General features: G+C 36.7%; 1 protein-coding gene across 1 annotated transcript; it reads left to right on the top strand.

The window, feature by feature from the left end:
* The first annotated feature begins 106 nt into the window (after positions 1–106).
* LOC134793725 (uncharacterized) lies at positions 107–26311 on the top strand. Its single transcript, XM_063765378.1, has 21 exons — positions 107–515; positions 1051–1232; positions 1651–1745; positions 2453–2601; positions 2915–3037; positions 3539–3641; positions 4296–4410; positions 4989–5093; positions 5199–5262; positions 6333–6458; positions 9881–9971; positions 15364–15470; positions 16465–16666; positions 17842–18079; positions 19467–19936; positions 20422–20540; positions 22173–22288; positions 23017–23113; positions 24274–24396; positions 24909–25080; positions 25589–26311. The coding sequence occupies exons 1-21, from the start codon at positions 207–209 to the stop codon at positions 26113–26115; spliced, it is 3633 nt and encodes a 1210-aa protein (XP_063621448.1). The 5' UTR covers positions 107–206; the 3' UTR covers positions 26116–26311.

Raw genomic sequence — 26311 nt, 5'->3', positions numbered from 1 at the left:
TAGTCTGGCAAAAAAGTTATGTCAGTAGAAAAAAAAAACTTGCCAAACTATATTTACAAAAAGTCAACTGCCTCTTCACAATAGGCTCCTATTTCAAAACTTTTTTTCTATTACAGCAACAACTCCTACTTAACCAGCAAAATCAAAATCAAGCGACGCGCATCATAACCCAACAAGGAACGATCGTGACGCAAGGAAACCAGTCTATGTTGCCGCACAATGTAGTCCAACAACCAAACCAGAACGGTCCTATGCAGAACACCCTCACTGTGATACCTCAGCGTTCCTCCCCGCACCCACAACAACAGCAACAGTCGAAGAAAGTCATCGTCCAACCGAACAACGCTAATGACATGGATGATCTCGAAGAGAGCATAACAGCCGCTATACTAACGAAACATACTGTCAATGAACCTGCTATACCCCAGCAGTACCATTCACCATCCCCGCAGATACGACCGCAGGCTTCAACTCATCAGCAAATGAACTACAGTCCGCAGTTGGGCTATCAGCAGGTAATAAGGGTTAGGCAATGAATAGTTATAAGAGCATTTGTATTTAAAATTGTACCCCCAACTTTTGTTTTATCATTGTAAATTGGGATTTGGGACTCAAGAGATTAGCAAGCTCTTTAATCTTTGACCAGAAAAAAAAACCCTTTGTTTTGGGTCCATTTGGTTACGTTTTCAATACATTCTTCTGGGACCGTAACAAAACGGACAAATAAATTTTAGAAACACTTTAAATTCTCGAAATCTTATGAAAATTCCAAAATCTAAAATTGAGTAATCAGTATCTTATTGCTTTTATAGGTAATACAAGATGTTACATTTTATTTTGTTCAGCTATGAAACCCTGTAGGGCACTGTAATACAACTTAAAACCTAACTTAACTGTGGCTTAAGGCTATCTCTTCAAGTTGGGGGTAGAGTAGAACTATAGAAATTACTATAAAATTTAGTTTTTTTATGTGTATGATTTTTGTAAGTTTGTAAGATATTGTACAACTTTAGTCTAAATTAATTATTAAGATTAAAGATCCTTAATCAGCAGATGGCCTACGAGCAGCAGCCGCACACGCACCAAGTGCTGATGGAGACAGACGCGGAGGACGAGCGGCAGCTGCTGACGCTATCCACTGGGCAGAGGATGACGTTGGCGGAGTACAAGCGGATCCACCAGCAGCCCGGTATGCGCGTGCCGGGGGCGCAGCCTCAACTGCAACAACCTAGGTAACTACACAGAGTTAGCTAGGCCCTCTTGAGAGTTGAGGTGAGCTGAGGTTGACTGAAGTAGCATGACAAAAACGAACGTTTCTGAGAAAATACGATGGAAAACTATGCACTACATCTGTATCGCTGGAGCGACTTGGTGGATGCGGATCTGCGTGAACTCTGACTCAACCATTGGCGAGAAGTAGCGCAAGACCGAGAAAAGTGCGCCGCTGTCTTGTGTTGGAGGCCAAGTCTGGCAAGTCTCATTTTGGGTTAACAGTAGCCAGGCAGCCAGTGAGCCAATAGTTGATACTCTAAACTACAAATTACGTATAAATACGTACGCCACCATGGCGAGGAATGAGCTAAAATTTTAAAGATACCATTCCAAAAATTTGAAATTCTGAGATATTTTGACTTATTGATTGTTCTTCAGGGATAATGGCCGTCAAACCCTGGTGCGTAGCAAAGAGCAGCAACGGCCGGTGCAACGTGTGCCTCCTATGCAATCACAACAAGTGCCTCAGCATGGTAAGGCTTAGTAAACACTATCTTACATGGTCTATTAGGCGATAAGAGAGCGAAACGGCATGGTTGCATCGCCGGCTCATAAGGGTGGTATTCCATACCTGTCCAATTTCTTTGTCCAATGTGTATTGCGTCTCACTCTATTAAGCAAAATGTGAGAAGCAAATACACATTAAGTAAAATAGCCTAAAAACAGTATGTAAAAAGAGGAGCCTATTTCTGCCAACAGCGGAGGATGTTGTACCTATCATGTAAAAATATGCTGTTCCGTGAATAAATGGTTTATTTTTTTTTTATTTTTTTTTACATTGGGCCAAGAAATTGGATAGGTAGAATAACAACCTAAGCCACAACACATTCTTGTTCAAAATGTGGGCGATTGCCAGTCTCGTATTGGTTTGTACAACCAAGGCAAGGTAATGATGATACAATCTAATCAGCTTAGACCAGTTAATGAGGCCCTTTTTATAACCAAATTATTATAGGATATCCCTATATAGGTCATTCTACATTTCCACAACTTATATTTTCAAAGGATATCCTTTGTGACAGGATTGTTCAATTCGTAAGTCTTACGGAAATTATCAGAAATAAGTAGAAAATGATTAGTGTTGCAATAATATATCGCGGTTTTGTATCATTCAGCCAAGACAAACTGTTTTACTTACATCATCAGTGCAGTTTATAACATTATTTTACTTGGCCCGCAGACAACAATGAACCACCAAGTGGACCGTCAGAACAGTCGTCAGAACCCCAGTCAGCAAAAATGTTGATATTCCTACAAAATGGTGAACAGAGACTTATCACATTTACACTGCCAAAAGAAAGTTGTACGCTCCAAGAGGTTTTAGAACAGGTATTTACTTATTTTGTTATACAGGATCAATATTTTTTTTCTCATATACAGAAGGATTCGTTTAATACGACTTCCCGCGTAATACGTAAACTTACACTTGTTTTCATACATTATACTTATAACGGTTAAGACGCTTTCTTGCTTGAGACGCGTTTTTGTCGTAGCCCTTCAGAATCTTAAACGGATTTTACTGTATTTACTCCACTATACAAAAATAAAAAAATATTCCATGCACGGATAAATCGTTTATAGTGTTCCGTACAAAACTTTGTTCACGGAACACTTATGGGATCACTTCGGTCTTGTTTTTTAGGTGAATGTTCCATTTTCCGAAGATACTCATATACAATGTATGCAAAACACAAGCAGCGAGATTGATTACTTCGTGTCAGTTGGCTCGACTTCCAGAATTGAAGACTTGCTGGAAAACCATCCGGTAAGACTATAATTCCATAATGTATGTTACTTGTTAACTTAGTAAGTATTAGTAAGTAAATATTCCTAGACTTAAGACTTTACCGCATACAATGCCATATATGGCGGATATGATATTCAACTCTATTGACATCTATTAAAGTTCAAATTTAAACAAATATTTTTTTATTACATGCAGTAAAGGGTTAAGCAAGAACTGGCATGCAAGGTTACAGGTTTTCACACTGTCCGATTCGATATCGAATGTTGGATACGACCAGAAAAAAGTAAAATTCTATCAAGTGCCTACTGATATTTATTTATTCATTGATAAAATGTTTAAGAGAACTTAAAATCAAGAAAGAAGGACTTGATGCCATAGACCACTCTCAACAGCTGCTTTTCCGATCTCGGATAGGACAATGTGAAAACGCTCTTTCATTCTAAACAATCTGATTGTGTGACTTAGATTTTATTTTGAGAAACACAGTTCACATTCTAAAATATAATTTGTGTGTAACAGATGCTAGTTGGCGATATGAGCAGTCGAAGCTCGCCGAATGTGTCTTTGCAACCTCAAAGCAGCGAAATGTCTACCCCAGAAAAGTCTTCATGCCCTGAAACTGGTAAGCTTGTTGCAGTGTCAACATAGTTTCTTCACGAACGAAAAGAGAGTATTTAGACTATTTAGAATAGAGCCCTTTCCAAATTGCATTAGTAGTTTCAGTTTCACTTGATGCAGTTATAACCTTATAACAGCCCACCTGAATCACCCTGATTTAGCAGCTGGGTCAATTTCTTTTCCTTTATCGTTTCTGACCACCAAAAAAAGTCCGGTGCCATTTTTATTTATGTTCCTCTAGCTGTAGATAATAATACATGCGTAATGATTTAAACAATATCTCATCCTCATCTCACACAAAATGTTCCACTCCGTGAAACATTATACGTAGGGTCTGAAAACAAAAAAAAAACTTAGGTCAATCTCTGTACTTTATATGGCTATTATGGCTAATAATAGGGTAGTTTCTCTTAATCTGCGATCCGGAATCATGTGCTCCGCTAGGAGGTCACGACCCTCAGCACTGAGGAGAACGAAGCAAGGAGGAGGAATAGGGTAGTTTACAAAAAAATACATCTTATAGCTTTAATAGTAGACTTGTATTACTGGCATAAGATAGTTATTATAAGATTTTCTAGCTATATTTTATATGACAACCGACTCGCTCAACTTGATATTTACACGTGAAACAGTTTTCTAAAGTGGCCCTTACTTGCAGCGAGTCAAAGCCCAGAATCTCCGGCGCACACGCCGCCGCCGCGCTACGTGGACGGCATGCTCGCGCTCTGCAAGACGTGCGGCTACACGGGTTTCGACTTCAGTCGATGCGAAAGGTATATACTTTTTTATTCATATTTTGTATTTATATATTTTTTTATTCAAACTATGGTCTGGCAAACAAGTTTTGTCTTTAACGTTAGAATAAACAAATTATACTTACCTAACCTTCTTTTTGGGGTTAAAAGTGTTAAAACTAGTGTCTAGTGAGACAAAGAAACATCAGAGAAAGTCAGTATAATTATTTACACCTATATATTTGACAGGCGACCCATACCAAACTGTAATGGTGTTAGGAGAGGGCAAATAATGCACCACCAAATAAAGCTCGACCCAATATTGCCCGATCGGTGTCCATAATGTTAAAGCACACGGGTTTCATTATTAAAGCTGAGCGTTTTCGGTCCAAATGCTACTTCATCGCGATAATGCTCCACCCAAAATTCCGCTTCCGAAAAAAGTGTATGTGACCTACTAGGATATTAAGACAGGACATAATGAACTCTCGATGTCAAGCAATAGCAAGCCACGGGCATTATTCTTAAACAATTCATTTGGCAAATGTTTTTTATTTCCATACAAAATTACACTACAAGTTAGATCTTTCCCTTACTAATTATTGTTTGTGTTGCAGATGTAAACGAGTATTTACTGAAGAACCTAAAAGTGTACCAATAGCAAGTAAGAAAGTAGAACAAAAGAAAAAAGACCCCGAGAAATTAATTTTAGAAAAACAAAAGTGAGTACTAATATTTTATTCGACGAGTTACTTTTTTATTTTATGAAAGTAAGATTAAAGTGATAATAATGTTTGCTCGAGTGTCTAACAAGAGTTTTGTTTCAGCTGTGGCGATGGAATAAAATTAAACTTATTAAAGACCACAGTTAAGAATTTAAATAGTAAAACGGTAAGACCTTTTTCCATTGTTTATGTTTCAAAAAGTGTGGTGTGGTGTTGCGGGTGTCCATGGGCGACGGTAATCGCTGACCATCAGGACATTCGTCAAACATACGAGGTGCAGTCCAAAAGTTTCCGGCCAAACATAGAAAATAAGAGCATTAATTTACAAAACTATTTTTATTATTTGATATATTTCCCTTCTAATTCAACACACTTTTTAAATCTGTAAATTAGCTTTTCTATCCCCTTGTAAAAGTACTCTGAAAGTTTGTCCTCAAAATGGGCGTAAACCGCATGGGTCACTTCACCGTCTGAAGAAAATCGTCTTCCCCTTAAGTCTGCCTTAAGTTTCCAATACAAATAGTAGTCACTAGGGGCCAGGTCGTGACTATACGGTGGGTGGCGAATTTCCTCAAAGCCACACTTTGCAACAGCAGCCTTGGTAATTAAAGCAGTGTGAATGGGCGCATCGTAGTAGAGAAGGCGCACACCTCTGCTAAGTTTTCCCCGAAGTGTGTGCTTGATTACCTCTCGTAACTGTTGTTTAAGGGTAGCGTAGGAGCTGCCAGTCACCGTGGTATTACTTTCTTTTATGTCCATCAACAGTATTCCTTGACAATCCCAGAACATGGTAGCCATGGTCTTTTTAGTGGATTGCGTTACCTTCGCCTTCCGAGGCCGCTGTTCACCATGACGACGCCACTCCTTCGATTCTCTTTTATTGAGGGAATCACAGTACAAAACCATTGTTTCGTCCCCAGTAACAATTGACTCCAGAAAACTCCATGTTTTTTTATAGGCATCCAAAACTTCCTGAGAGCACGCTTTTCGTTCACTTCGCTGTAAGCTTGAAAAAAAGTTTAAACTTCCTGTTGTTCTAATCGCCGTGAAATAAAAACCGCAAACAATAGAAACCCAAAAACTATATCCAAAAGAACAGGATAAATGACAATACTTTTTTCTTTTTTTTAAATGGCCAAATCAGCCAGAAATATTTGGACCGCACCTCGTAAAACAATAAAGTTTAATAACTTTTCTTATTCAGAAAAGTAATTTATAATATTTGTTTTTATCTAGCCTGTTCAAGACAAAAAGCCACCCAGAGTGAGAAAGCCCAGAGGGAAACAACCAGATCCGGAACCTGTTATACTGACATTAAGTTCTGACGAAGAAGACTCCAATAGTTCTCTTCTGAGCAACCAGGTATTTATTGATAGCAAAGATTATGTAACTTTAGATGAAGCATAAAAGCAGACCTGCCCCCTGTTTCCCCACGATTTCAATAGGGAGTGGGGTATTAGTGCAATGTTCTGCCGCCAGAGTAGCACAACAGAGTAGTAGACTAGCACAAACCGTAAATCATAGAGTAACTTATGTACATGCTGTGCGACCCGCCCCGACTTCGCACGGGTTAATAAATTATAGACCTAAACCTTCCTCAAGAATATAGCTATTGAGAGGTGAAAACCGCCTGAAAATCCGTTCAGTAGTTTTTGTGTTTATCGCGAACATACAAACACATAAACATACAGACGCGGCGGGGGACTTTGTTTTATAAGGTGTGGTGATACTATGCCGTAAACAGTATTTTTGACATAATTACACAAATTATTTGTTACCAATAAATATGACATTGAAATACCAAGGCGGTTCGTTTTACTGTTTGTGCTAGTAGCGCCCCCTACGCACAGTTTCGCGTAATATCGCCTGAGCCTGACATTGACAATTCACCGTACATTGCTGGTCCAACAAGTAAACATCGACGCTGTGTTGTCGTTACTTATCGACCCAGAAATGTACAGTCAGTGTCAGGTTTCAATTGTCCAGTTGGTGAAATAGGCGCCTAAGAGTTGTTTTTACTTTTATCATGAATCTAGTATACATATAGCCGAACCGAACAGGATAGTCTTATGTATCTTTCAGTGGGAGTAGCAGCGAAAGAGCTATTATTGTTTGTCCTTGTGACAGTCTCACATTTTATTTGATCCCCACCGTAAATTTAGTATGGATTATGGTGGGCAACAAATAAATTCGACCAATCATAGTGTCGCATTGCGTATGTTTTGTCCCTCACGGAGGCACGCGTATACCACTTCTATAGGATCCTACCTTCTATGACTTTTATTGACCGAGCGTTAGCGAAGGTGTCCGTTTTAGGCTTGGACACGAATGCTTTCGTGTGTCCGGATGTCTTCTCTAAAGATCGCATTGCTTAAGGTGGTTCGATTTTCATACAAAATTCAATCCGTGTTCATTAAGTAACTACACACTATTAGTACATAAATATTTCCGCATTTATCTACTTTCGAATATTCGTTTGCGCGAAATGAATAGGAAAACAATGTTTCATACAGAAATCATGCAAAAATCATAGTTAACTTTTCATCAATTTTACGTATGTGTGTGTCACAAATGTCGTGTACAGATACATTTGCGACGTTGCCATACCATTTCCGACGTTGCCGGGCTGACCACGGCGCGAATTTGGAGTGCCGTCATGTTTAGTGCAATTTTGTTGACAGGTACTTTATTGACCGAAGCGAGAATAAGTACCCGAACTTCGTCAGCTTAGCTAAGAACTATCGTGGTGTGTTTTGTAAACAGTCGCTTTTTTGCTTATAAACGGAAGGTTCCCGGTTCGATCCCCAGCTGGGACATAACTTTTTGTCTTTTTTTTTACACCTAAATTTCGTATTGTTTTTTTTATTTATTATGGGGATTAAGTATGGGCTAAGCGTATTCGTTTATTTTTTACAAAGATAATTAGAAATTATACTCTACCTAATCTCTTGGATTTATACAATCAGGACATCCTCACTGCAATCAAAAAGAAATGTATAAAATTTCCTGTAGTTGAAAATAATGGAATTTTGTCTATGAATGAAAAACACAATTATTACTAGTTACTACCCGGTAAGTAAATTATAACTTTATTAGAATCCATAATATATTGTTGCATCATCTTTCTTCCTATTACCTATATTAGACATTTTTTTGACGTAGCGGAAACTAAAACTTCTATACAAATATTTGGAACATAGTTTTTATATTAGCATCAGGATTCAAGAAGAATATGCTAGTGATTCTGAGTTGGAAGAACCCAAAAAGATCATAATCTATGAAAATCAGGTATTGAATATATTTTTTGAAAACGTTGATAAAGTAATTTATTGATAATACCAAATAATACTGAATATCTGGGGGAAGCGCTGGTGGCCTAGCGGAAAGCGCGTGTGACTTGCAATCCGGAGGTCGCGGGTTCTAACCCCGGCTCGTACCAATGATTTTTCGGAACTTTTGTACGAAATATCATTTGATACCTATTTACCGGAACCTATTTATATACCGATACCTATTTTTCGGTGAAAGAAAACAATGTGAGGAAACCGGACTAATCCCAATAAGTTTACTCTCTGGGTTGGAAGGTCAGGGCAGTCGCTTTCGTAAAATTCGCCCATGCCAATTCTGGGATTAGTTGCCAAGCGGACCCCACGCGAGGAAGATGAGATTGAATATCTGGGAGACCGACCAAAGCTTAGAAAACATATAAAAACTCAAAAATGCGCGTTTTCTCACAGATCAGACCTAGCTAAGAGATCCAACCCCTTATAGCAAATTTAATTGAAATCGTTAGAGCCGTTTCTGATATCATCCAAATATATTTATTTATTTATTTAAACTTTATTGCACAAAATACAAATAAAATGTACAAATGGCCGACTTAATGCCTAAAGGCATTCTCTACCAGTCAACCATAGGGCTAAACAGAGATGTAATAAAAATGGTGCAAGAAGAAGAGTAAGAGAATTCAATTAGGAACTATTGCAAACAACTGAAAAACATAATAAACTACATATACAATACACAAATAAAAATAATAAAATATATACATAAATAATATATAATATAAATATATATATATATATATATATATATATATATATATATATATATATATATATATATATATATATATATATATATATATATAAATAAATATATATTAATATAATAATAATTGCTCGTTTAAAGGTAAGATAACACAAAAAGACAAAAATAAATAAAAAGAAATTACCTACTCGCATCAGTCTTGAACCCCAATCCTCTTGCACGTATTTCCACGAACATACCGCAACGCCATTGCAGCATTCTTACGTTGTGCGAAATTGTCTACTAGAAGGATCAAGGAAACACTGTTTGCATGTGTGAGTAATAGTAGGAAAAAGCGTGACAGCAACACTCCGTCGAATTAAAAAGGTGGTTTTTGCACAATGAAGTATTCAATGTTTATTTTAATAGTTCAATATTTATTTAAAGAGTGCGCGAAACATACTTTTAAGTATACAAATACCATGACCATTTCACAAAAAAATAAAACCTGAAATTTTGCAAAAGTGGTGCCATCTAGCGAGAGTTAAGTTTTGAGTAACCTAGGCGAACCACCTTAACCGATTCTCGTGAAATTTTGTGAGCGATTCAGTTATCGGAAATTTAAAAAAACGGTGGAGTCATGGGGCCTTGCGAGGGCTACAGCTCACAGAAGCACTAGTATTTAATTTTAAGGAGTGTTGGGGCCGAGTGGAGAGCCAAAGATATATTCTCTTAAACTTACATTCTTGTTTTAGCATGAACATTCCATAATGATGAAGGAACCCTCTATGAGCGAAATAGAAAGTGGCACACCTGACAGCGGCATTGGGATGGATCAAATGGATGGTGAGTACAGATGTACTGCTAGTTGCGGAAAGTTTCCAAAAAGTTGGAAAAGTTCCCGGAATTTTTCACAGGAAATCAAGGAGAATTTCATTTTGGAAATATAATATTTCGATCCCCACATATAAATATGAGAATTCTCCGAAATTAAGCTAATTTTATGGTTTAATTTACGTGTTTTCGTGACATGTTTCGGAGAGCCTAGGTCTCCTTTTTCAAGCACTAACACGACACGAAAGTTTAAATTCAAGTCTCTGAAATATTTCCCTATGGAAACTTCGCAATTTTGGTAACTTTCCGACGCCACATTAGTAAGAGTGATTCAATTTTGTAATTCATGTTTCTCCTCGTTTATTTATGAAAAATGTACACTGATGAATTAACGTACAAAAACTCGCATCTTTCGATACGGTGCTGTTGCCTGATTAAATACATAGATGGTTATTAACCTCTTGTCTGTGCATGTGTATGATAAGAATCCGGACCAAATTTGTAATCATCTTGCATTTTTTACGAGAACGATTATATCTCCTCTATACAGCACAACCGAAGTTTGAACCCTCTATTATTGTCCTCATTAAAAATTACCACGATATACGATAATATACGTAAGTAGATATACGGGGTATTTATGTTGAATGACGTTAACTTCGGCGTATGGCAAACTACTTGTGGAAGCTAAATGGCATAGATTCTCAAATTTATTATTTTAGTTTTTTGTTATTTTCATACAAACCTAACTTTTTTATCATAATTAAACTTTGAAAAAAAAAAAACATAGGGGCATAGCTGTGGTTTATATAAGATCAAATTGAGTCAATTACCTTTGGAAAAATGCCTGTTAAAAAAAACTATAATCCCTATTACCTTGCCAATTCACGATACAATGACGTGATAGTCAATTAGGCTAATCAAATTAGATTTTTTGCAGGAATTAATTCCCAGCAAGCTGGAAATCGTCTTAATAACTTCATTTGATTCTAAATTAGCGTAAACCGAGTTTGCTCCATCCCAGGAGGTGTGGATAAATTTGCATGGCAACATAGCGCATGATATGATCATGATATTCGGTCCATAGATATAATAATATACAGAGATACCTTCCAAGCGAGCTGTCAGTGGGACCACTTTTGTTTAGTGTACGATTAACAATGTGGCCCACCTTGCTGTAGCCATGTCGATAAAATTATATCGATAAACTATCGACATTTCTTGCAATTTTAATTTTACTTCAAAGGTTTAACGATACCTAAAATGAACAAAAACGCTTTAATTCTTTATTGTGGTTATCAGATCACAATTTTATCGTCACGCCCCAGCAGGGAACCAAAGGAAAGTTCAGATATTTAATTAAAATACATAAATACCTACTAAAATAGGTGTTCCGCACTAATTGAATTCTTTTATTATATTATAATATATTCATTATCCATTAGCATTGCAATTATGTTTATGTTTAACGAAGATATTGAAGCTTCAATTAATCGCTATTGCGTTTCGCTGTGTAGCGTTTATCGATATATAACATGATTAAAATCGACTTTTCACATCCCTAAAAGAGCACACATATACATTTTTACGCACACATACACAACCTGGGTCTACCTAAAAAGGGGACACCTGGATTTGAAGTCCATCTTGTCAACAGTATGGTTGTCCTTTTTTGACAAACGGCATTTTTAAAAGAGCAAGGAGAGAGAAATGATACTAGTTGCTGCGCCGTCAAAGAGAACAGACAGCGTTGGGGCCTTGCGCTGGTCAGTCTTTTACAGACGTAGGGTCAGGTCGCAAGTGTGGATCCATTGTTTCTTCCCCACCGTACATTTAGTATGGCTTATTGTGGGCAACAAATAAATTCGACCAATTATAGTGTCGCATTGCGTATGTTTTGTCCCTCACGGATGCACGCGTATAGCACTTTTATAGGATCCTACCATCTATGTGTGGATCTAATAGGCCCGTATCTGCCTCTCTATCGCTCAAATAGGCAAGAGCGTGTGTTGTGTTCGTACCACGGACGTAGAGAGTAAACGGGATAGTGTACACTGGCCAAAAAGTGTGTCCACATGAGACATCAAACCTGAGCCCTCCATCTCTTTCTAATTATGGTGACCATAAGGCATATGTATGTGGGATATTAGCATAAGATGGAATGTATAGTTTGGCCAGGATCTTTTCTCATTCGTACATAATCAGAGAGGATCATACTGTATTTTCCCTATGCTAGTATAATTGTCCCAGAAAAGAGATGGATATAGTTTTTTTCTCTCCTGTAAAACGCTTCACACAACCTTACTTAATTTAGTCGTTATAACAGCTTCTAGTCGTTATAAAAGCTGTTACAGATGGGATGGGCGTATTGAATCGCGATCATGGTCGATTGTGAGGAAGGTGTGGTCCGCCGTACGTACATCAAAAACACAGCTATAAGAGAGAGCGAGACAGATATCCAGGATGGGGTAAAACGTTGTACTACGTAACTAGGTAATTCGCAAATCGTGTCGATTAAAAACACTACCTTCGGTCGTATTTTAATTTATCACCACTCGTTACGAATTTGATTCCTACTTTCAACACTTGTATCGCAAATTACTTTATATTAATACTATACCGACTAGTTATCGATACCAGTCATTTTGTCAAGCCCTAGCGTAGCGTAACAATTTATGTTTATACACGAAATTATCTTAAGTATTGACTAAAATAATAAGATATTAGCACACAACGAAATAAAAACTTACATTTAACTGTGTAAACCGGCATCTTACACTATTTATGCTTAACAAAATACCTATCACTATCAATATCATACTCATGGTGTGTTCATATACGTGATGACTTCCCTTTTGCATACTTAAGCTATTCTTTAAGCGTAAGCGTCATCGTAGATCTGTGATTGCAACAAAATTTTCAAATTTGCCGCCTTTGTATACTGACGGAAATGTGTGTCCAACCTATGTAGAATCGATTACATATATATAAATAGTTAGAATTAACGTTTCAGTAATTAAATATTATGTAAGTAAGTATACATATGAGTCTGTAATGTCTAAGGACTTTGGATTTAATTTTTGGAAATTATATAGCTCTCATTACATGAATCGAATAATTAAACATGCCGGAATAAGTATATCTTTATTTATTTATTAGTATACTATTTAGGTAAACTTATTTTTACATTAAGTACGTAATAACAATTCTGTAAGACCGATCCAAATCGCACCGATATCATAGTCACCCTAATGAGTTTGACAATATTTTCTTGATTGTACACGTGTGTGTGTGTGTGTGTACACGAAAAATATGTCATCAAGTTGGGGATACCAATTAATATCCGAAGTTACTACAATTTCTACCATATTCAATTTAATGTTTTTTTTGTTATGCACATGCTTGGTTTAATCAGTTAATAATATTGACATCATAATGATTAACAAATTATTTAAAAGATATCAGAACTGTAATCGGAATATAGCACTAAAATAGTATATGAAGGTAATTACTTTCAGTAGTATATTGATATAAATACTGCCACAATGGTATCTTTTTTACATTGGCAACATGTGCGAGTGAGACACGGGGCTCTGGTTTTTCTATCTCATGTGGACCGTTTTCTCTAGTCTGGTACGAACAACTTTCTGGCTCGGTGATAAGGTTCAATTTAGTATGACAAAAAAAGTGACAGTTCGCTCCCGATTAATATATAACTTCCTGGTTCGTACATGGTTCGTACCGGTTTTCGGTTCGTTGCGTGCAGCACTACTAATATATAGTGTTGCCTGTTAAAAAAATTAAAAGTTCATGCGCGCGTCACTATAATGCCGCTTGCGACAGAAACGTCAAAGTCATCTCCATAGCTTAGTTTCGCCAGGCGAGCACGTCATGAATAAAGGCTCGAAATTATAATTTACCATCGATTAAGGACTCAAAATGCTTCCAAAAAGAGAAATTCGCCATATTAAAGGTACATTTATGTGTATTACTTTTAGTTACGCTGTTTTAAGAAAACACATTGATGTGTTGCGCCGCAAAGTGAGATATACTTTTATATAGCTATTAAAATGTGTTCACATTGCCGAAAGAAGCTTCATTTTACGCCTAAATATGATTAATACGCTGGATTGGTCACGACCAACGCTCCGAGCGTCTATTAAATCTCTTTCTAGATAACTATGATATTGTAACCTATACACAAACAACATCTCGAAAAATCGTTAAAAGCTTGCCTACAGTCCGACACTGACAATTTGGCGTGCTTTTTGTAAATGATTCCGATCTAGGGATAATTTTAAAGCGGAAAAGGTATGTAAGATATTTGACGAACAAAGTGTGACTTGTTGAGAATTCAGTTTTGATTAGTGTACAGTAGAATTGATAAGTGGTTGTCTAGTATATCTACATCCCAGTTTATTTGCCAATATTAAAGTCAGCAGGCAATGACAGCAATAAAAAATGTATTCATGAAAATTGCCATGATAGGCATTACACCTCCAAGAATAAATGCCAAATTAGCTCTAGCTCACTCTAAAAATATTTTTGACACCCTGCCACTGCTGTACATCAATTTTTTCCTCATTAATAATTAGATAGTGTAATGAAAACTAAAAACAACCCATTTTATCTGAGGCAATTTATTAGCAAACCAATTTATTAGCCTGACTTAGGCTTGAGTTATTCACTTTACGTGCAAGGCAACAAATAGAAAGCGGACGGAACTAAATAGTTCACAATATTGCTGGCAGGAGTGCAAATGTAATGAACGTTGGACATGACAGGCCTAAGCCTAAAAAGTAAATTGTGTCAAGGTGCTTTATTGATTTAATGGTCATATTGTATAGTACAACTTGAATTGTATCCAACCTAAAGACCTAATAACACATGAAAAAAGATTTAGTTACTTATGGTCCTTTATGGGATTTCATTCTTAAAAGTTCTAATTTGTGACCAACTTAAGCCTATTGTGCAGTGGAGCATAGCACTCGCAAAGTGCAGATAGTGCTCGGTGGCTGTGGGCTCTATTGCTAAGGCGTAAAGAAAATTCGACTTTGGTGCACTAAACAAAAAAATATATATTTCATTAATCACTTTCCCATAATAGTGCGTTTGCACTATTGATATGTTTACATCAGGGTTTTGGGACACTTAAAAACTCTAGTGGTGTTGAAATGGGCTTTTAATCCTATGTTAAGTCCTGAAGGATATAATGCAGCCTTAACTGCCCTCCAATGCCTGTGCTATCTCAATAACAAAAAAATTCGAGAATGGAATTCTCGAACTATAGCATAAGTTGGCAATGAATTTTCTTTTGCGATAGCGCTATGCTGTACCAAAAGTTCAACTACAAGTGTTTTCTATGACTATAATATGGAGTGACTAACAGAAATAATCATTTCAGATGCCAGCAGAGACGAGATGAGCCAGAGCGCCATGCAAGACGCGATTGCATCCCTCACATGCCGCACCATCAGGATTGGCTCATATAAATATACCCCAAAAGAAAAGGTAAATAGTGACATAATAAAAGTCTTAATTTCACTGCTAAGTAATTTCATCTAGACTAATTTGCAGTAACTGTTCAATAATATAAATAAAAATTAAATATTTTTATTGACAAAAACCAGTACATATGGGTGTTGAAGTCCCTGTCTTCTGCGCTAGGTAAAAACCTGTGTTACAGAAGTCACTGTCCTCTCACAGACAATAGAAACTATGTAGGAAACAGGAAATTATATATTATGGCTTATTAACTACAAATTCTTGTAGTAACTAGTAACTGGAGTCATACTATTAATAATTTCTGTGTCTATGTCGTAAAGGCACGATGTCCTTTTTTTTTTGGGGCAACTTGCCTATATGGTCTAGCTTGAAAACTTAACCTAACATAAGGTTGTCATGGTTATTAAATAATCACATCTTAGGCCGGTTCACATATTTAAAGTCATGATGATCTTTTTCTTCCTTGTCATATCCTCATGGCTGAGGGACGTGACAAATGTGGACACTCTTCACCAGTCCTCTCCAAACTGCTAGGCATGATGTTTGATGTTACATCTCATAATACTTTTTTAAATTATAGTAGTGATTGAAAAATATTACAAAATAATAATTTGTATACCCCTCGGTTTTTGGGTGCAAAAATAGGTAAAAACAGAAATTATTTACACATTTGGAGCTTACTATATGTTTTTAATTTATAGTTTTAAAATAAACAAAGTTATAAACACACGAAATAGGGTATGATATATATACAATTCTTGGCAACAACTACCGTTTTTGGTTTATTTGTGACAGCAACAATGACAGTAAACTTGATTAAATTTAATAAAAATAAATGTAATTTGCTCACTGTTTTTAAGAAGCAAAGTGCCGTTGTTCGAGCTGCTGAGGTGAAAAGCATATTATTAATGATAATTGATCTTTATGTTTTAAAAATAATTGTTCCGTATTTCGTCTATGGATGCTTATCAGTTTTAGTACTATTTTATGTTCTTTTCAGGTCACTATCTCATCCAAAGGAGTTAAAATTGTTGCTCCCTCACTCAAAGATGAATCCCGAGATGTGGCACTTCAAATTCAGCTGAAAGAGGTCGTGAGATTATTAGCACATTTCTCTAAAGGAGTACCAGTCATTTTCTTGTATACTGTTAACAAGTGTGGGATTTATATAAGAAAAGCTCTTGACATGACGGAGGAATCAGGTATGTGTTTTCGAATATTACTCTTATCGTAAATCTTATGTTTCATCTAAATCTTATGATATAATTCTATTGCCGCTTTAATAACAAATACTAAAAACAGAATATAATAAATATTAATGTGGGGCTCCCATACAACAAACGTGATGTTTTTGCCGTTTTTTGCGTAATGGTGCCCTTCGTGCGCAGTAGCCGGTTTTTAGGGTTCCGTACCCAAAGGGTAAAACGGGACCCTATTACTAAGACTTCGCTGTCCGTCCGTCCGTCCGTCCGTCCGTCCGTCTGTCACCAGGCTGTATCTCACGAACCGTGATAGCTAGACAGTTGAAATTTTCACAGATGATGTATTTCTGTTGCCGCTATAACAACAAATACTAAAAACAGAATAAAATAAAGATTTAAATGGGGCTCCCATACAACAAACGTGATTTTTGACCAAAGTTAAGCAACGTCGGGAGTGGTCAGTACTTGGATGGGTGACCGTTTTTTTTTTGCTTTTTTTTCCGTTTTTTTTTTTGCATTATGGTACGGAACCCTTCGTGCGCGAGTCCGACTCGCACTTGCCCGGTTTTTTTTATACATATTGCATATTGTATTCATTATTAGTTTTTTTTACAAATTAAAGTGATTCAAATAGCTTTATCCATAGCATTTGAAGCAGCTTTTCAGAACTTCTGTTATCTTTGATGTAGTTTTAATTTACACTATCAATGGAAGGTTTATATTTTCGAAACACAGTTTTTGTAACTGTACTTGTATTTTGCTCATTATACAAGATGTAAGGTAAAGTTTCTAATGCTCGACATCCTAAAGCCCAATTGAGTCGCTTAACTTCAAACTCGGGTAAATCCATCTGTCAGATTATGCGATTTTGGTACTAAGAAAAGGTAATATAGGGTAGATATTTGCTGAGAGGGTCGAATGGATTTACCAGAGTTTGAAGTTAAGCGACACATTTTATGACATCCTGCTGTCACCGCTATGGACAATGACTTAACCCTTCGTATGCTTAGACACGGATCCGTGCGTGAGGATTATCTGTTGTCTTAAATGCCAAGGTCACTTTTCCAATGATCACATTTGAGGGGTTAAGTTCAAGATGACATGTACTGGGAGTAACGAGGACTCGGATGTTTACCTCAGAGTGTCAAATAATGAAGTATAATATCTGTCTACAGGTCCATATTATAATCCAATGTCAAAAATCGATCCCCAAAGAAGAATAACATTGTTGCCGGACTGTATAACAGATGAAGCGAAGTCAGCATTTAAAATACTGTTCGGCAAAACTATGGACGAACTGAATGGTCGGGAGGCTAATGATATTTTGGTGAGAACGTGTACGAAGGAAGGCAACAGCGTTGCGAAGATGGCCACGCGGTCGACGAGTGCTTCCAGTACTAGTGGAGCTAAAAGGTAACTATTAACACATTTGCTAATGAAGTAGCCACTTAATACGAATAAGTGAGCTGTCAGTCTAAAAATTGGACATAATCATTTTGAAGTGCTCAGCAAACTATTTACAGGATCTGTCTATCTATCTATATAGTAGTGATGTACCGACTATTGATTTGGCCGACTAGCCGACTAATCGGCGCTCGAATGGCCGATTAGTCGGCCAGATCATTAGTTGCGTATAAGTTCAGGTGAAAAACAATAGTTTTGCTCCTTTGGTTACGCTATTCATCATATTAGCTTGGCTAAAAGGTGTTCTATTCAGGTTCAAAGATCTATCACAAGAATCCTCGTTCAATTTCTGTCTTTAGTTCTTTTATTATGCGATCCTGAGCACACCGTCAGTACAGCTTGTAGGAGGTATTTCCAAGGCTCTATTTCCCATACGTAGTCGCCAGTTAAGAACCTATCCCCTGTAGCCAGTGTCTTTACGAGCAACTTGCCCTGACTAAGTCTCTAAATTTTGCAATAACATTATTAGTTCCTCATGGCTGCACCATTAAAAAAATAAACAAAAACTGATTAATAATAAAAAAATTTTTTTATCGAACATGCACATTAAATTAGGTACACGAGAATCAGTTGAGATCGACCTGTAGAGGAAAACACCAGCCCACCAACATACGATTACCAATAAAACGGTCAATTATATGTATGAACAAAAGTTTTCGTACGTATATGTACCCTGAATAGGTATTTTAGTAAAATAAATATAAAACATATGGTAAATATTGACCGTAGATTTCTTTTTTTCTGTTTTTCTTTCACTAATAAAGCGCCGACTAAACGGCCATTTTTGCCGACTAGTCGCCGACTAATCGCCGACTACAAATGTGGCCGGATAGTCGACTTTCCCGACTAGTCGGCGACTAGTCGGTACATCCCTACTATATAGCCTTTTATTTCCGATCCTCGGGTTCAACAGTTTTAAAAATGATATTATCGTTTTTTTTTTGTAAGCTACAAAATGTCCCGCAGTTCGGTGTGCCTCTTGGCATAGGCCTCCTCCAACCTTCTCCACTGTACTCTGTCTTCTGCAACCAGTAGGGCCCCAAGGTTAAGCTGATTTCATCTACTCATCTTGTTTTTGGATGTCTTTGTTTTCTGGTTCCGTCTCTTGGGTACCATAGGGTAACTTGTTTGCTCCATTTGTCTAATTTGCATCTCAGCATGTGTGCTGTCCACCACTTTTTATTATTATTATTATTGTGGTGTTGTGGGCCTTTGAGTGTCGCATCGACCAGCATTGATCTATTGTGACGGCCCTTTAAAGTTCATTACTAATCCACCACTTTAGAGAATACTTCAAAATAAAGAACTATGTAATTATAATCTTATTTTATTTCAGCTCTGGCCCTACAGATATAAGACAGATATTAATTTATCCACCTGGGAAAGGTGGTATACCTATCAATACAGAAGACTATATGTGCCTAGCCCAAGACCAATTCTTAAATGACGTGATAATAGACTTCTATTTAAAATATTTAGTTCATGATGTCCTAACACACATACAGAGAGAAAAGACTCACATATTTAGTACTTTCTTTTACAAAAGACTAACAACAAAACCGAGTAAGGTTAACAAAAGTTCTAACCCCCACGAGTGGGACAGCAGTCTGACGCCGGCGCAAAAGAGACACGCGCGAGTCAAGACGTGGACTAAAAACGTCAATATATTTGAAAAAGACTTCATCGTAGTTCCTATTAATGAGAATTGTCATTGGTTTGTGGCTATAATATGTTTTCCTACTATTGAGGGATGCCGGAGTATGATAGACAACCGGACTGTTACGCCGCAGGAGATTAGGAAAAGAGGTAAGATTCTAGAAAAGTTTTTGAACTTCCATTGCCACAATAAACTTTACAAGGATTTAAAAATGTTGGGTTTGTCTTGTGTGAATAATTTAATGAGTAACCAATGTAAAGTTAATAGTTGAATTATTTTACCATCTTTTATTTAACTTGCAATGTTTGTATGTATGTATGTCTGGGTCAAATCTTGCAAGCGAAATTAGACCCAATTGCCATTATTCATTTGAGCTGAAACTTCACATACATATGTAACAAATATTACAACTTGGGTGACAATGTAATAAATATTATGGTACCATCAAGCTGATCTGATGATCGACACAGGAGGTGGCCATAGGACTCTGTGTTAAAACAACGCAATCTAATTGTGTTTTGGTTTGTAACTTGAGGACTAGTTGCTTGTTGAAAGAAAAGTATAATAGCAATAAAAGCTTGTATTCAAATGATATTTTTGACAAAGAACTTATTAATGTATGATTTGTTTTTAGAACGGCGGTCGTCTATGCAGATAGGTAACACCACGATTACGCCGCTGACCAAACAGGAGCAGCTTACATTAAGTTGCGACTCGGACAATCTCAGCGAGCGAGACGAGGCTGAAGCGGAGGTAAGGACATCCACTAACACTTACAAAAGTTCTCCCAGGCGTCCCTTTGTTCCCCAGGGGCGTCCCTTCTTTCCCGCTCCTAGCAATAGTGACAGGAGGAACTTACTGTGGGACGTCGATCTGTGTAAAATTGCCCTATAATATTTATTTATTTAAACCTACATTCCTGACCGTGAGTGGGCTTCTGCTAGTTACTATGGTTAGCAAGGTGTGGCTCTTATATCACACAGACTAAGTGAACATACCAGAGTAACCATGGTATCGCTAAAGTAGAGCTAAGGACCTCGTTTCGTAACACATTTGTACAAAGAGTAGAAAAGGTACCACCCCTGCATAGAAGTTTGAGGGGATAGATTGGTACCTTTTCTCTTCAGCTGACTGTACAATATACGATAACAGTGAAACCTGGATAATTGGGACTTCAAGGGTCCTGCAAATTTGTCTCACTTAAAGAGGTATCCCACTTACCCAGTGTCTCAGGTAGCCAGGTATAAATATATATCTGTCTCATTTACAGAGGGTACCACTAATAGAGGTGAGAACATAGGTTATTTCGGTTATAGAGGTGCAAATTATTAAAATAGAGCAACGTATATTGTAAACATTATGCATGAGTTCGAGACTGCTTCAGAATATTGATAGGTACTTAATTATATATTTATTTTGGATGACAATAAAAAAAAAATAGAAACTGCTATATTAAATTCGATACCTACAAACTTCATTGCATGTCTTTCCACATTCGTAAACGGTTACCTACTGTTTTTTTAAGTAAGTAATAATCAAGATTTTATCCTTCGAAATATTTTTATCGAAAATAACTATGTACTACGTCCGGTCGTTAGCTAGACCAAACAAGTGCGGAAAATTCGCAATAGTCCGAGTTAAAGAGGTTATAAATTGACGTCATCTCAGATACAGAAGTATAAAATTCAAAGAAAACAACTTAGCAAAAATGCTCATTATTGTTTTTAAAAAAATAGTCTCCGTAAAAGAGGTAAAATACACTCTCTGTCTCAATTAAGTATAGAGGTAAATATGACTGTAAAATCCAAAGCACTAATACCAGTTACAGAGGTTTGTTTTGTCTCACTAAGCGCCACGTGCACCATTCCACTAACCCGGGGTTAACCCGTTAAACCTGGAGTTACCATGGTTACCAGTACAATTTGACACTGGATTAATCGTTTAACCGCTTAACCCCTGGTTAGTGGGATGGCGCTAACAGAGGTAATTCAGTGCTAAAGTATCGGGACCGCACCATGAGTCCCAGCTATGGAGGTTTCTCACTTGTCCAGGTCCCACTTAACCAAGTTTCACTGTATAAATATTTATATGGTTCACTTGTAACTCAGATTATGACGGTATTGATGAGCATTGTGTGTGTTACTATGTTAAGGACACAGTACGTCTACCACCAGTTTTGACATTGACATAACGCTTTACGTCTAGGTAATTTACTTTATGTACATCTCGCTTGCACTAATATGCGAGTACGAGCGAGATGCATAGAAAGTAAGTTACGTAGACGTGAGCGTATATGTCAATGTCAAAACTGATGGTAGATGTACGGTTTGGTAGAGTAAGAATGAATATAACAGTAAAATAATTCATGCCACTTTTTTTAAATAGGAGAGTGACTTGGACATGCAATGCGATTCCGACGAGGAGGAGGCCGAGGCGGCGGCGGCCGCGCCCGAGAAGAAGGTTGAGGCGCCGCCGCCGACCAAGACGGAACCTATTAAGCAGTAAGTTCCTGTTACAATCTTGCAATATCTATAGTCTGCATCTTTAAGTATTTAAATAAAAGTAAACAAAATCTACCCTCAAATGGCTCCTAAAGCCAGTTGAGGGTAGATGAATACTTTACATGATCAAATAATGTAGGTTAAAGTCAGTCATGCATTGACAGATCCAGGCGGTTTTGCATTTGTTTGGTTAACCATTAAATGTTAAAACTACCCGAAAATTTACAAGTTGTTTGTTTACATTTATTTAAATACCTAAAGATACAGAGTATAGGGCCAGTTGCACCCACCACATTTGACAGACTGATCAACGTCTCTCAGCAGTGAACTATGAAACTTCCCATTCAATAAAATTTTGTGAACGTTTTAACGGTGTCAGGCGGTTTGGTGCAGCCGACCCTTAATCTCAAAGGCGATGGTTGGCTATAGAATTTCATAGTATAAAATGACCGATTTTTGGAATTGACTGATTTCAAAGTTACATCCTACACAGAATGCTACAATTTAAATTAGTAGTAGTAGTAATACATATAATATAGGTGTTTACCGTCACGCAGCTGAGTAAAAATTGTGTTATGATTTGGACAAAAAATGTAAATATTATATTGTAAGCTTATTCTCAATATTAAAGTTCAAGACACAATCACTTCAAACCATATATAATTTTACTTTTTTCCTTTTAATCAATATAATACAGCGCAAATACCTTATAAGCACATTTTTTACAGACCCTGTATACTCATCTTCGATTCCCTCGCCGGAGCGTCCAGGTCAAGAGTGGTGGCTACTTTGCGGGATTACTTGACCTGTGAATATCAAGCAAAGGTAAAAAAAACTATCATTTCAAATATTTTTGCTTCAAAAGGACTAGGATATATAAAGAACGAATAGTACATTTAAAACTTTATTAGCTTTAACACATATAGATTATTACAATAAGTACACATAAATCTACTAAAACTAAAGATACAATATACAATATTAAAACTAAAGTTAAAACTAGAAATAAAATAAAAATACAAACTATAAAATATACTTACCTACAAAAAACCAAACCAATTATAAAAAGAACACCCCGTCCAACAGGTCGGACTGCGGCATGGACCCCATGACACTGGCGGCGTTACCTCTCTGTATCGCAAGAGAAATACGTTGAGAGAGGTACGCACCAGCCCTGGGGTCCCCTGTGGTGTCAACCAGCCGGGCCGATAGTCCTCCTATGAATATTTTAAGAACGAATGTATTTTCTCCTAATCTTAATGTTTATAACATAGGGTAATTCGCCAGTAACTGGCCACCGGCCAATAACTGGCCACCCTAAACTAAAAATGAATTTTATTCACCTATAAACAGAATTCATTTTAGTATAAGGTTTTAATAACTGGCCAGCCTTCAATAACTAGCCACCTTATACTAAAATGAATTCTGTTTATAGGTGAATAGAATTCATTTTTAGTTTAGGGTGGCCAGTTACTGGCGAATTACCCTATGGCCTTAATACGGGCTGTTGCGTAACATTAAGGAACTTGCACAATGATTTCTTTGTTTACGAAAGTAATTCCTTCATCAGCCTGCTCGGGACAGTACAGTCAAGTGTATAAATATGGGTGCATATAACTACTCAAAAATATGTCCTATAGTTCTTAATTCGCTGACATAAGAGCTATGGGACATATTTTTGAGTATGATGTGTGCACCCATATTTTTACACTTGACTGTACAAGAATTAATTAATTTGTCGAGTCCTTTTATTCATAACACTTAAACTCTCGCGTTTGTACACATATTTTATTACACAAACGGGCCTACCGCGATATAATTTCATTGTTTTTACCTTAAATTCCGACGTTTCAGCTGTGTTGCATCAGCTGTGGCCACGGAAAGACCTTTAATTCACTTTAGCATTCGTCAATAGCTATTGTACATTATCAACAATTTTTTATGAAATGTACCTAGTATTTGAAAAATCGTTAATTACGTTACAGCTCTCGGCTACGAAAGTGTTCAACAAAGATAACATCAAAGGAAGCTGTCCCAAAATCCCGCAACAAAACAATTTCACCGATTGCGGGCTCTATCTGCTGCAATACGTGGAACAGTTCTTCAAGGTATATTTATAATTATATTGTATTTCTCTTTTACCACAATGGATGTAAAATGGACTTTCCATGTATATGAAATGCATACATTATGTAGTTAATAAATCCCGATATCTTTGATTGTCACAGCTTGCGTCGCTGCACAAAACGTGTCGTGTCTTCAGTTTGATGTCATTCCATTTTAAAAGTTTTTATTGAACTTGTAATGTTTGTATTTATGTATGTGTGTAACTCTGTATGTTTACATCAAATATTGCAAGCTAAATTAGACCCACTTCCCATTATTCGATTGAGCTGAAACTTCACACATATATTTATATAAGTTGGGTGACAATGCCATATTATGTTACCCTCGATCCTGGTGGCCATAGGAACTCTCTGATAAAACAAACCTAATTGTGTTTGGGTTTGTTAGAATTTTCTCGATGAGTATTAAATGAAAGAAAAGTTTAGTCAGCGATAAATACTTGTATCAAAAATGAAATTTTTGACATTAAATCTGATATCCAAATTATTTACAGGATCCAGTTAAAGACTACGCGCTGCCGATCAAACAGTTGGTGAATTGGTTCGACGAGATCGTAGTGACGCGGAAGCGAGAAGAGATATCCTTATTGCTGAAGGCGCTGATGAACCGATACAACCCGGACTCGCATTTAACGCTGCCCGACATTGCGTTTCCGACTCTCAACGGTACGTGCATATCCATCTATAGTTGTTAGGACGAAACCTAGCGTAGCTTTACCTGGTTTTCCTAATATTTGTGTGATAAATATAAAATTTTTACCCGACTGCCCAAAAAAGGAGTGTATTGTTTTGTATTAGGTACAGGAGAGTTATTAATTGTGGAAAAAGTGTCAATCTAAGAAACATTTGGGCTTTGAATTTGGTTATTGAAGTAGATGTCTCTGTGTGGCCCATTGAAATGCATAGGCTCTCATAGGAATGTATAATTTTCGTTGTCTAGTACTTCAAATATCAAATCTAGCTTACTTCAAGAACTAAGTTGATTTGTTTAAGATTCCTAATATGAACATATTATTATAACATGAATAACTTTCTTATAAGAATAAGAAATATTTATTAGCACAAAAAGTTACAAAGTATATAGATAAATATTTCATGGTATATAGGAAATTGCGCTAAAACGTCCTCACTCAGCTTTATCTGTTATTTAATGTTTTTTTTTTCTATATTACAGGCAAATTGGTCGAAAATGAAGAACAACAAGACGAATCAGATGGAGACAAAGCTAATTCCAGCACAAGCAAAATCATCAAAACAGAACTAAAGGATTCGGAGGGCGGGACAATGCTCACTTTCGTCAAACAAATATCGGGTGACATCCTACTTAAGCCCAACTTCTCGGATGCTGCTGACGCGTTGCTTCGCAAAACCATCAGGATCTCTGGCGACGCGGAGAACAGACTCCAACTCAAACCGGGATTCATAAAAAAGGGTGACAATGAAAATCAAATTCTGATCCCTATCAAGCTCCACTCTAGTAGTGAATTAGTTAAAGACATTCAAAATACGTTACTAGTTAATAAGAATAATAAAAGTATGGGTGATAAAAAACATGGTGTAAATAATCAAAATGTATCCAGTGTGCACTTCAGACAGACCGTGAGTGAAAGTGACGGCAATTCATTCCTAAAAACGCGGCGGATCAACAAACTTGACGACGTCAATGAATCCAGCAAAAAATTCAAACGGAATGAATGCTAATTGTTGTTGCCTGTCCATACCATATCTATTAAATTATTATTAATTTAATAAAGTGTAAAGTTGTTACATGGACGCTGTAAATATTAGTTAATAATTAACATGTATTAAATTTACTGTATTTTATAATGTAAAGATCTAAAATTAACTTGTGTAATTATATTAGTTTCCACAAAATATAAACCTGGAGGTTAAGTTA

The sequence above is a fragment of the Cydia splendana genome, chromosome 9 (assembly GCF_910591565.1).
Source record: "Cydia splendana chromosome 9, ilCydSple1.2, whole genome shotgun sequence".
NCBI classification, from domain to species: Eukaryota; Metazoa; Arthropoda; class Insecta; order Lepidoptera; family Tortricidae; genus Cydia; species Cydia splendana.
Note: the sequence above shows the minus strand (reverse complement) of the source record. Positions and strands in the feature narration are given on the sequence as shown.